The sequence below is a fragment of the Conger conger genome, chromosome 4 (genome assembly GCF_963514075.1).
Source record: "Conger conger chromosome 4, fConCon1.1, whole genome shotgun sequence".
In the NCBI taxonomy this organism is placed as follows: Eukaryota; Metazoa; Chordata; class Actinopteri; order Anguilliformes; family Congridae; genus Conger; species Conger conger.
Genome location: NC_083763.1, coordinates 51,745,178 through 51,757,587, shown reverse-complemented (window position 1 = coordinate 51,757,587; position 12,410 = coordinate 51,745,178). Strand labels below are relative to the sequence as shown.

The 12,410-nt window shown below is 37.5% G+C and overlaps 1 protein-coding gene across 1 annotated transcript; it reads left to right on the top strand.

Annotated features, from left to right (window-relative positions):
• Positions 1–2,304: 2,304 nt before the first annotated feature.
• On the top strand, positions 2,305–7,927 carry LOC133126651 (xin actin-binding repeat-containing protein 1-like). Its single transcript, XM_061238993.1, has 4 exons — positions 2,305–2,410; positions 4,181–4,326; positions 5,188–5,244; positions 5,561–7,927. Exons 3-4 carry the CDS (start codon positions 5,209–5,211, stop codon positions 7,925–7,927), a joined length of 2,403 nt encoding a protein of 800 aa, XP_061094977.1. The 5' UTR covers positions 2,305–2,410; positions 4,181–4,326; positions 5,188–5,208.
• Positions 7,928–12,410: the final 4,483 nt, after the last annotated feature.

The following is a 12,410-nucleotide window of genomic DNA, read 5'->3' as shown; positions in this document are numbered from 1 at the left end:
TCCCTGCGCTGCTTCAAAAGATTACATCTGCAAAACAATGGGCCCACTTATGTTTACGTGGGAACTGGTCTGTACTTACATGGGAGTGATAGGTCTTGGTTAGCTGTTTGCTGCGAGGAAAAATCGTATCATTAGTATTGCTTAACTGCAGATGTTTCATTACATTTTCTTGGGTAGCTGTTTTTGTTAAACACTGTGAGAAGACTGAACATGGAGGTGAACATCAGCTTGAGGAGAACTCAGTCCCTGAAGAACGTCTCCCCGGGTCATGTCAGGTCATGGACAGAGGCAGGCTTGTGGGATAGGAGGAAGTCTGTTTCTCAACTTGTGGCGCGGTAAGTGACAGAACTATCCTTTCATTTCAAGATAAATGCTTGGTTTCTAGATGCACACTGCATGTCAGGTTCTCCATGACACCCACATGTTTTTTAGTATGTTATATATTAAAGGGTGCTTGCACACATGTGTGTCTGTGTTTTTACAGGTATCAAATCACAGTGGAAGCAAGGACCACCAGTCAGGAAGAAACACAGAAAGTGTGTGATGATTTAAATTAGTTTTACTTTTTACTGTTCTCACCATAGTTCCCATACTTCCCACCTGCATTATTCTGCTCAGTATCCCAGGGTAATTAACTCATATAACTCATTATTCATATAAATCCTGGTAAGGACATAAATAATTATTGAAACCATTGCTTATACTCCCTTCAAATCTGAAAACAGATAAACTATAAACAACCAACTTCCTGTTGAAGATGTCATTTATTATGTGAGATTCGATTTGGCTGACTTTGCTTTAACTCTCCAACTGAACCTTGCAGGATACAATTGATGGAGATTTACCTAAGATGGAAAATATTACATCTGCCAGAGATGAGCACTGTTTGAATCCAAGGCTGTTTTCCAACAGGAATTCATAAGCACCCATAAACCCAGAAGCACTAGCACGTCAAGCAAGACCACAGTGACCCAAACTGTCAATGGAAATGCTGAGATAGAGGTATCAACAGAGGACTCCGAAATCCAAAGTACTCCTACTACTGTCGACAAAGTGGAGGAGATGGGTCAAAAGGTGAATTTCGGTTTTTGAGTTAAACCTCCCTCTTCAGGAAGAGTTTCATGGTGTCCTTTGTCTTCACCATATACTGGAGCACTCAAGAGAATCCAGCCTTCAGCTTAATCATCTACTAATTGAGTATTATTTGAAGGTTTGACTGACTGGAGTGCACTTTCTTCCCTGCAGGACGTGAATATTCAGTTCGAGAGAAGAAGGACAATAAGTGGCATATCCCTTGAAAAGACACAGAGAAGCCAATACGGTCAGTTTCAATTTTGACATTAAAAAAATCCTTCCTTTTATCTTCAGAGATCAATCAATAAAAAAATCTACAAAATGTCAATGGAATGGAACAATGGAATTCTGCAGGGCTTTCAGTTGTTAAAAACTTATTTTGTGGTAGAATACACATATGAATACTATGTTTATACCCATCCAGTCAATCTAATTCCAGGTAGCTTTCTTTTTGACAGCTTAAGAGCCATCCCCCTGATGGAAAGACACATTTTATTGTCTCCACAGGAGTGGACATAACATCTAACTATTCATTTTCAAAATTCATGACATAAATATAAATAGTTCTGACTATGAGACTCTGTTTAATGAACATTACACTCTGCGAGAAGAGTAGTGTTCATGAACATACACACGGTAATGTTTAGGCCTGGACAATAAACTGGAATTCTAAGTGAGTGTGCCTTGCTTCTTCTCTTGAATCAACTCGTTTGCCCATTATATTGCAAACAAATGGTAATTTGTTTGGGATTTTAGCTAACTTTTATTGAGAAAAATAAAAACAATTACTAAAATGATACATAAGAAATATATTTATACATATTCATAAATATTTCTTGATACAAAATCAGGTATCAGGGATGGCTCTTAAGCTGTCAAAAAGAAAGCTAACTGGAGTTACATTAACTATATGGGTATATGGAATAAGCAGACAACCCTAACTGGAGCGTGCCATTTAATAACATGACAATGTGGGCCTTCCCAGTTCAAGAAACAGGTAGTGATATCATACTGGGTGGGGGAAGAGAGGGGTCCTTCAGTCTCATGATGACTTTCAGCATCAGTGACTGTCTCAGCCTAGTAGAATATCAGCTGTAGTTCTCCAAAAATAGTTTCTCAGCTTATATCTCTTCAATCTCGTGGGCTAATAAAATTCAGCTGTAATATGAGCAGTCCTAGTAAGAAGCACAGAAGGCACACAGGGAGAGCTACATTTAAAAGTGGCCCCCACTACAGACAAGAGGCTATCCAAGAAATTCAGGAACATAACATTTCACAAGGAGGAAGAAATCAAGTTGACATCTTAGTCTGCTGGAACCATAGATCGATTAACTTTGTGAGTACACAATGTTTCATGTTAGACCAGGCACACATATTAATTTATTAGTGTTTCTGGACTGTTTTTCAGTGAATGACAAAGTATAGTCTAAGCATTACAGGTATATCATAGTCCAATGTTTTAGATTATAATTCTTGTTATTGTAAGAGAATTATAAGGTTATCAAGTTGTTTTCCAAAACGGGTCCTTATTTGTAATGGGGAAAGGAAAAGGATTGCAAAAAGGATTGCTTCTGTATGTTGAGACATCCAAAATGACAGACAGATCATTGATATGTATGATACTATATGATATACTATGTATAAAAATATTAATAATTAAATATTTTAATTCCGTAACTTCAAAGAACTATATTTAAACCACATCATTTAATATGGACCTGTGGAGGGTCACACAGCCAAAACTGCGAGATTATGCTCTCTGTACTTACCTAAACCATGTCTCTCATGATCTTATATGTCAGCCATGCTGTTTGTCTTTCCCAGCCTCTCATCTGCATGCAGCCCAGACATTCGTTTTAATATAATGTTAATACAGTAAACATTATTCTTAATGTTATGAGTTACTATTATTAATCTATGTCATGATCTATACTGAAAACCATTTGAAATACTGCAGCTCAGTGTTATACACAAGCTAAAAGTCAAGCTAAAAGGAATTTGGGAAAGCTGATACCAGCTGCTTCTTTTCCCTATAAACAACTGTCAGTGTGAAAAACTTCTTCACATAACTGAGCTTCTCAAGGCCCAACCTAATTCCGAAGACCTGGTGGTGGCAGTAAATAGCTATGGCAGACACTGTAATCAATCCCCGCCACACCTACAGTATACGTTAATGCTGTCTCATAATAAATACTGTTGGTCTAGTGGGTAAATGTATACAGTCAGAATCTGTCACACGGTATGCAACAGGGTTATAACCATACATGCAGCTGTTGTTGATCAAACTATATTTATCTTGATTCCCGAATGATCAGCAATCTTTAAAATGCTTTGCCTTTTATATAGCTGGAGTATGCAGACGTTGATGAATTTCAAATTGGGGAGGGAGAAAACATGTATAAAAAAACACGAGAGACATAATAACACACTATTGGGGCATCTATATCCAGGGAGTTTTTCCTGTCATTGTTGCCTTTTGCTGGAGATTCTCCTGGGGGAAGCTGTGAAGTGTATTGGGACTATTTTTTTCTAAACACCATTATATAAATAACAATGATTTTGATCTGATATGATATCATTCTTTTATTTACATATGATAATCTCATAATCCCTGGTCTCTGGGAAAAGGCATGATGTTTTTCAAAAGGTATGTAACTGTTGAAACTGAAGGGACTCCATTTTTGATTCTGTATGTAACAAAAGCAATAATACCTTGACCTGTTTCACAGTAATGTCACAAGGTGATACGCGTGACAATTTATGGTCCTCCATAAAAGGGGATTAGAATTTGCTGACCTATATGCTCTTGTTTGGAGTTTTTTTTTTCAAAGAAAGCAAGAAGTAAATCCACAGATGGAAAATGACAGTGTTCAACACAGATAAAATAATAAATTAACATCACAGCTACATAATAAGTACCAAAGGTATCATGGAATAGCTAAATGCTACATAGTGCACAGTTTTCCATGTAGTTCCTTTTGGCAAAGACTTATAAAGAGGGAGGCAGTACAGACATGAACTCAATGGATGCTGGTGAGAAATCAAATCATATCCTTGCAAGAAATAGTCTGCATTAATGTCATAATTTTTCTCCAATACATTTCAGATGAGAAGAAGAGGTCTCTATTCGACCACAAAGACATCAATTCAATCTACGGACAAGAAAAACCTTCAGCTTCAGTAAAAGCATTATCTGCTATCTATTTGTTGAAAGTATCAATTGCAGAGTCCAATGGGAGCTCAATAAAACCTGTGAGTTCTTGCAACTATTTGATAAAAAAATTAAAAGAAATTGAAAACTGTAGATGTTTTTGTACAATTCAAAAAGTCAATTTAAAAGATATCTATTAACATTATTATTCAATGTAGAATCTACAGTATTGATTTGTTAATAAAAGCAAAAGTTAAATTATTTTCTACGTATTGTATCTATGAATTATGTATATATATATTTTAAGATTTCTGAACATTCAGTGCAGTCCGTAAGTATTTGGGCAGTGACAATTGTTTTGGCCGTACTCCAGCACATTGGATTTGAAATTAAAGAACGAATATGAGGTTTAAGTATAGAGAGCTGAGAGCACCCTCTGTTCCCTGCTCAGAACAGGAATATCAGGTTCCCTGGTCCTCTGCACATTGTGTACTCACTCCCTTCAAAGCTGGCTCTGTATTTTGTACTTTCCTTCTCTGCCGTCTTCAAGCTGGGTGGGGGGGGGGGGGGGGTGGTATTTCATTTCATTTTCATTTGCTGGAGTATAGGCCCAAAAGAACAAAAATTGGGTCACTGTCCAAATACTGACAGGCCAGTACCTGCTAATATATTTCTCACGCTATGTTATCATTATGTTATCAGAATTATCACGGCTCTTTTCTTAATTAATGATTCAGTTTGTGTATCCACTCTGAATTGATTCAATGACGTATAACATAACAGGCATGTATAACGTACTAGCAAGTGGCAGCATTGCTCACTTGTTTATATGCACTGATGAAGGCTTCGGCCAAAATGTGTTAGCATCTCTGTATACTGTACCCTGTGTAGGTTGATCTTTTGCTGAATAGTTACACACTTTTGGCTTAAAATATAGAATGTTCTTTTTTTCCTTTTCATAGGATTGTGCAGCGCAAGATCATATGGTTTCTTCTGACAAGAAAAACAAAGCCAGCAAGGTATGGTGAACTCTATGCAGCAAAACTAACCAGGTCTCCGTGTTCAATGTAAAATAATATGTCATATTATTTACACTGTTCCACCGAATGCCTTGACTTCAAAATGTAAAAGTGAGGGTGGCAATACTAACCATTCAGCTGAGTCTTCACATGAGAGAAGATGGTTTGCTATGATGCATGTCCTGTGATGTCTACTCAACTTAGACAAGGTTAGTATCACTTATCTTTTCGTCCACATGGCCACTAACATACATTAGCTATTGTATTAATATCACTTGTTGAACCAAGGAAAAACAGACTTCCTTTTTGTTTCCAGGTGAAGATGGCAAACCAATCCCACCAAATAAAGGTTGCAAAGGGATTCAATGGAATTGATACAGAAAGATTCCCAAGTATACCTTCAGAAAACAGTCATCAAGAGGGCATCTTAAGGAGTGTTGAAAGCCAAGTGTTCTTAGCTGTTTGCCCACCTAAGGAAAGCTTCTCTGACTTCCACCAAAGGAGACAGAAAAGTGAAATGAAAAGGCTTTATAGACACACCCACCCAGAATTGAAGGCCCTGAACAATGTTATAGACAAGGAGTTAGAGGAAGAGCTGAATTCAGAACATGCACACACAGCTACAAGCAACAGATATCAGGGGGAGGTTCAGTCTATGCGGTGGATGTTTGAAAACTGGACAATAGATGACAGTCATCATAGAGGTCCACATACCACAACACAGCTCCAGGAAGAGAAAATTTCTGAAGGGGAAGATGTTAAGGGCAACACGTCTATGTTTGAGCACCGCAAATCAGGCACTCATCAATTCACAGCTACTGCAGGACTGTTAAACGATTGCACCAGGGGAGATATTCACAAAGCTACGCTGATTTCAGAGAAGCAACCTTTAGATGCTATTAAAAGACCTGATCAAGATGATGCAGGAATGGAAGCTGAAAAGTGGAATGAATTAATCCAGGGTGGGGATGTAAAGGGAATGAGTCTGCTATTGAAATCCACAGCACTGGATCCCATGGACTGCACCAGCTCTGTGGAAGATCACAGCTTCACCAAGCCGAGGTCTGAAATTCAAGAGCAGAGGACAGATGAAGTGAAGACCTTGAACCTTTTTAAGGCAGAGCCCTGCTGTGAACTCTGTGATAGCTCTGGGAACACGCACAAAACCAAACCCATGTGTAAGGAACAATTCCTGAACAGGCGTGTCAGAACACAATACTGGACATCTCCAGACAAAGGTGTAGTTGGGGTACAGATCTGTCAGGGTATTTATGTGGAGGAGGACTGGAAAGATGGTATTGATAGGGATAGACAGGGGTGGATGACTCAAGGGCAAGCCTTGGATACTGCATTTATGGAAGAATTGTCAAATACAGAGCATACTGTATCTAAGAATGATATTGTTGGAGCAGATGTAAGATCTATATTATGGTCGTTTGATCCTGAGGAGAATCATAAGAACAGCAACAAAATGAGGTGCCGGGAGAAAGTCACTGTTTCTGGACATGAAAGGGAACCAGTAATGAAGAGGAAGCATGTGTGCGAACCCGCCATCTTAGATTGTGGGAATAAGGAGGGGAAAAGTGATAGAAATGCATGCAGAATAGAACACAATGATGTTAAATCTTACAAAAATCTTTTTGAAATAAGTCCTCAAAGAAATCTTGCTTATAATAAACACCATGACAACAGATGTGGCAATGAAAAATATAATAAAGCATTGTTTGAGACCACAGCTATCAAAGACTGTTCCAGCAGCCTGGACCAGCTTAACGATGGGAAAATATTACATTTGGAAGTCAAGAAAGGTAGGAAAATCCATTACTTAAATAGGGCATCAAAAGAAGCTTCTTACTCAACAGAAAGCCAGTGTAAGCAGAGTTCCACTTTCTATTCAGAAAATGAGAAAATCGCAAGGACCCATGAAACAGATCTCGATGATCCAGTAGTGGATGAGCAAAGGTCAGATCTTCAGGCAGCCATACAGAGGCTCCGCCAAGCCACAGATGAAGCCAGGTCAATTGAATATGCTGTCCAGGAGAGGCAGCAAGCCTCTGCTGAAAAAGTCCAAGACCAGGCTGTCTACCTTTCAACAGTGGATGATGTTGTTCGGAGGTCAGAACAAGAGAAAGAGTCAGATGTTGTTGGAAGAGGCAATGTGACAGCTACTATAAATGTTCTGCAGGGTTCAACAATTCAACAGCCTTTTGATAAGGAAGAAATTGAGAAAGGACATTTTCAAGCAGCTCTTCGATCTCTAGAGAAGTCCAGCATTAATATCTCAAAGGGAGGCTTCAAAGCTGCAATGTTATACAGACAAGCAGGGAAATCATATTCAGCACAAAAAAAGAAACAAGCTTTGCAGACTGTTTGCAAGCAGGCTATTGTGGAACCTTTACCCCCTTCACAAACTGAATTACCCCATTCAGTTTTATTGGTGACTGACAAGTTGTCAGCAGTGAAAAGAGTGGCGGAGGTTGAAGTTGTGGAGGATCATAGTACAGACAAAACTACTGATAACAAACCTTCTTCCTCCGCTTTGTCAAATCAATCCCAGAATACTCTACCATTTCATCCCAGGCATGCTAATCAAAAGCCTGCCATTCCTCCTAAGCCTGATTACCTGAAGAAAATCTGTGGTCCTGCCACAAGGAGTGTACCTGTTCATAAAAACCCACAGTAAACTCAGTGATTCTTTCTTAGTTAAAACCTGATTAAAGAATACTTCCCATGCATACAGTGTAAAAAGATATTTTTATTAAAAAATGTGGAAAACTTTGTAGGATTTCAAAGTTTTTTTCTTATTAACAAGGCGTTTCTGCCTGTAGAACTGCTGCTCACAGGATGCTTTCTTGTTTTTCGCACAATTCTCTGCAAAGTCTAGAGACTGTTGTGCGTGAAAATCGCAAGAGTCAGCGGTTTCTGAGATACTCAAACCACCCTGTCTGCCACCAACTATCAATCCATGGTCAAAGTCACATAAATCACATTTTTTCCCTATACTAATGGTTGATCTGAACATTAACTGAAGCTCCTGACCCGTATCTGCATGATTGTATACATTGTACTGCTGCCACACAATTGGCTGATTAGATAATCACATGAATAGGTAGGTGTACAGTAGGTGTCCTAATAAAGTGCTCACTGAGTGTACATTTTCTTTGACCAAAACCACTTATTAAAGTTATAATTTGCACTTAACTGAGATGTTTAGGTATGGTGAAACTTCAACTCACTTTAAAGTATGGCATGCCTTTTTTAATAATCTTTTTTTTTTAAGGGTTGTTGTTCTGTGAGAAAATGTTTTCATGCCTGATGTGGTTAAAAAATGTGAGGTTCTTTATTCTCAGAAACACAGCCATGAATTTTAAAAGAACAAAAAGTTGATAGGGTGACGGCATCAGAACAGATGATTGAATTACAGATTTGATGGGGTAGATATGAAATATGAATACTGTGCTTTAAGAAAGCAATATACTGTGTCAGTGTCCCATGAAATATTATATAATGTCATGTCACATGACTGAAGGGAACACTTTTATATTCAGGTTCTCTCTGATCTGGTTCCACTGTGTAATATGTGTAATGTTATGGAAAGGAGCACTATGATTTCACTTAAGATTGTTTTAGAAAATGTGAATTAATTCTACAGGTGAAGAAAGGTGAAGGTCAAATAGACCCAGGACATTATTGGGATTTAAAAAGCAATACAGATATAAAATGTATGCAGAAATACAGTATATACTATCTTTATCTCAATTCCAAGCACAATACAGTATAAGGCGTGAGGGTTAAAGCAATTGTTTTAGTATTTCTTGACGAATTATCAAGTAAATATGGTATTACTGGGAAAGAAACTGAATACTAATAACTAATGCAATTATGTGTGATGAATTATAATTGATTAATTACTAAGTGTCAAATACAAAAATATTAATCTGATATATCATAGTTCCAGGCACCTGCAAAGGAACTGTGTTCTGCATGTTTGAAACCAGTCTATCCAATGGAAAAAACTGTGGCTGATAAATTCATCTTCCACAACAACTGTTTCTGTTGTAAACATTGTAAAAAGAAGCTAAGGTGAGATAAATTCATGATGGAATTTGCTATTTCCATAATGTTTACAAAAGATTAATGGACACCAACTGCAAAGGTGACAGCACCTAATTTTTAAAGCAAAATAAATGTAACCTCAAATTGCATTGCAGTTAGTATGTTGCTAAAAGTATTTTGTCATGATGACTTGTGTTAATAGTGTCAATAGACTTAGAGCATGAAAAGATTGAAGCAAGGGACAAGGGAAGATAAACATTAACTTGTTTTGCTTTTTTGTAGCATTCTCAGTTATGCAGCTCTGTATGGAGAGTTCTACTGCATGTTCCATTATCAGCAATTATTCAGAACTAAAGGAAACTATGATGAGGCATTTGGACATAAACAGCACAAGGACCGCTGGCTTAAGAGAACTACAGAGAGGATTTCTGACAATGATGAAGATCACAAAGACCATCAGCTACTATCTGAAGCCTCCAATAATGACATAGATTTCTCTGCTGGTGAGTATGCCCCACTACCAACGCCAAAATCATGAGGGACAGAGAAAGTAGTCGACATTCAGGGAAAAAATGAATAAGATATGGAGTATTCTATATGTATTCTACCAGTTCAAAACATACTCTATAAGGGCTGAATTAGCACTGAACAATTTATTGCCCAGATTTTTTCTAAAAACTGATATTACACATACTGAATACAGTACTAGACAGTATGTTAGTTCTACCATCTGCTCCATGAGAACAATTACAAACTAAATTTTCAGTTGGAACATTGCGAGGGGGGCCCATCTGGGTGGAAAGCAGCACCCTGAGACAAAATGTATTCAGCCAATACAACGCATGTGTTATTATTTATTTCCCAACTCAATCACTGGACTAGGGGGCAGCCTGTATCCAAGGTACAGTACATGACCGGCACCCCAGAAAGTTGCTGGTTCAAGACCAGGTGTACTCATGATAAGATCTGCACAGCTAATAATTATTACTAGCTAAATAGCAAGTATCATTACAGGCTGTAACAATACTTACTAGCTGGCTAAATTCTAATAATTTTACTTACTATTTTAAATCCAGCTGTTATCCCAATTTCAAACATTCAAAAACTACGTACAGCAATGCACAAAGACATCCCCCAATCTAAGGTTACTAAATGACTGAAATAAATCCCAAGATGTGACATAGGCTCACCATGTTCCAAACAGAAAAGTTAACGCCCGTTCAATAGTAGTATTTCTCCTGAGGAATGTGGTTCATGATTATTGGCAGACACTATCTCAGACACTAAAACACTTAGCTCATGTGAATTGAACCAATAATTACACAGAAAACTACAAATAACTACACAACGTCTCTGTGTTTGGAAGACCATGTTAGCTCACATCTTCATAACTATACAGACCCGCCCACACAGAAATAATGGCTGCCCAATGAAAGTATGGAATAAGAGTTTGCTGTGTATATGTGTATATCCTGCACTCTTATAAAAAGGGTACCTGCTCTCAATGTGTCTCTAAGTTTAAATAAAGGGAAATTAAATTAATGCTTTGGAACTACAAAGAGTATAAATGCTCCAGTCGCATGTTCCTTTCCATTTGACTTCATCAAAATAACACGCTCCATCCATACAGAAAATATAGGACAAATCACAACAGCAAAGAACTTACTTCCGGTGGCTAACGGCTCTGGCTCTGCTGCCTACTGATGTTGAGAATATGAATAGCAGGCAGTGTTTTCTGTGTCATTTAACCAAGTCAATATTGGAATATAATAATAATTTGTGAAAACTGAATGAAAGTGTTTTATCTATATGATTTATACAATGTGATCTAACTAGCTAATTCAACGTCAGCTGTCAGCACCCCCTAACTTTATAGCTAACGTTAGCTAGCCAACATCATTAATATAAATGATTAGTGGAAACTTGCTAGCATTATTAGAAGCCCAACTATGTTACCACCAAAACTAGCCAGCTAACTCGTTTTACAACAGGATTCGTTTCATCGTTTCATGTTTGTAATATTATCATCTAATATTGTGACTTTTACCAAGCCTGAAACATGAAAACGGAGTTTACACACATGAAAAACCAACGCTGATCTGGAAGTAATTTCTTATTTATTTGTCATGAAAGTAGCACTGTTCAGAACTTTGTTACCTAACTTGGTGTTTGGAACATGCTTCATTAACCATGAGCCTACATTAACCATATAGCCCACAACAGTAAGAAATTTTCCAAATCAAACGGATTTTGTAAACAGACCATCACCAACCCTAATTAGCCTTTTGGTTTAGGAGCTTGAAACATATCTGGTGCTTTAACTTCTAGAAACAGTACATCTGTACTACTTTACGTTATCTACTGTTTACTGTTAGCATGTAAAACACAATTGTTCATACCCACAGTGGCAGATCCCCCAAAAAACCCTTTTTTAAATTTGTCTACTCATGCATCGTTAATAACTTCAAATTCGGATCCACTTTGATGTTTCATTGATATGTTTTGCTGTATCTCACTCCTGTGGCCTTTGGTCATTATTTGAGGTCATTTCATCACCAAAACTAGCTAAGTTCGCAACAGCATTCTGCATCATCATATTATAAAAAACAAACAGTTGACATTGGACAACCAAATGCACTAGTTAAACATGTAAAACATTTTTACAGTGAGTAACCATGAAGCTGATATGTTTTTTATCTGCATTGGCAGATAATAGACTCTAATCTTCTGGTTGGCAATGGCTTCGATGCCGAGTTCACGTTTAGCTGTTGAAATCGGGAAGTGCAAGTAACTAGTTTGCCTTTAATGTCTGTAGCCTAGATTGAGTGATATGGGACAAGAGGCACTGCACATCTGACTGACTTTGAATATGGGTGTCATTCATTTAATGGAATCATTCTTAACTTTAACACATCTTTTACATTAACATTGACGCACTCTAACCCTTTTTTTTTTTTTGTATTTGTGTTTGTATGTGTTATACACTCCCAGACAGTGACAACCTGCAAGTACAGTAATGTTCTCTTTGGGTGCAAATGAGTACAGTTTCCATGCAAAATCTTTTAAAATTAATTATATACTGATGAACCAAAACATTATGACCTATATTA

Excerpts from the sequence above, each read along its gene's own strand:
- LOC133126651 (XM_061238993.1), top strand. The coding sequence starts at position 5,209 with ATGGTTTCTTCTGACAAGAAAAACAAAGCCAGCAAG. Across the intron at positions 5,245-5,560 it reads AGAAAAACAAAGCCAGCAAG|GTGAAGATGGCAAACCAATC; the intron begins GTATGGTGAACT and ends TTTTGTTTCCAG.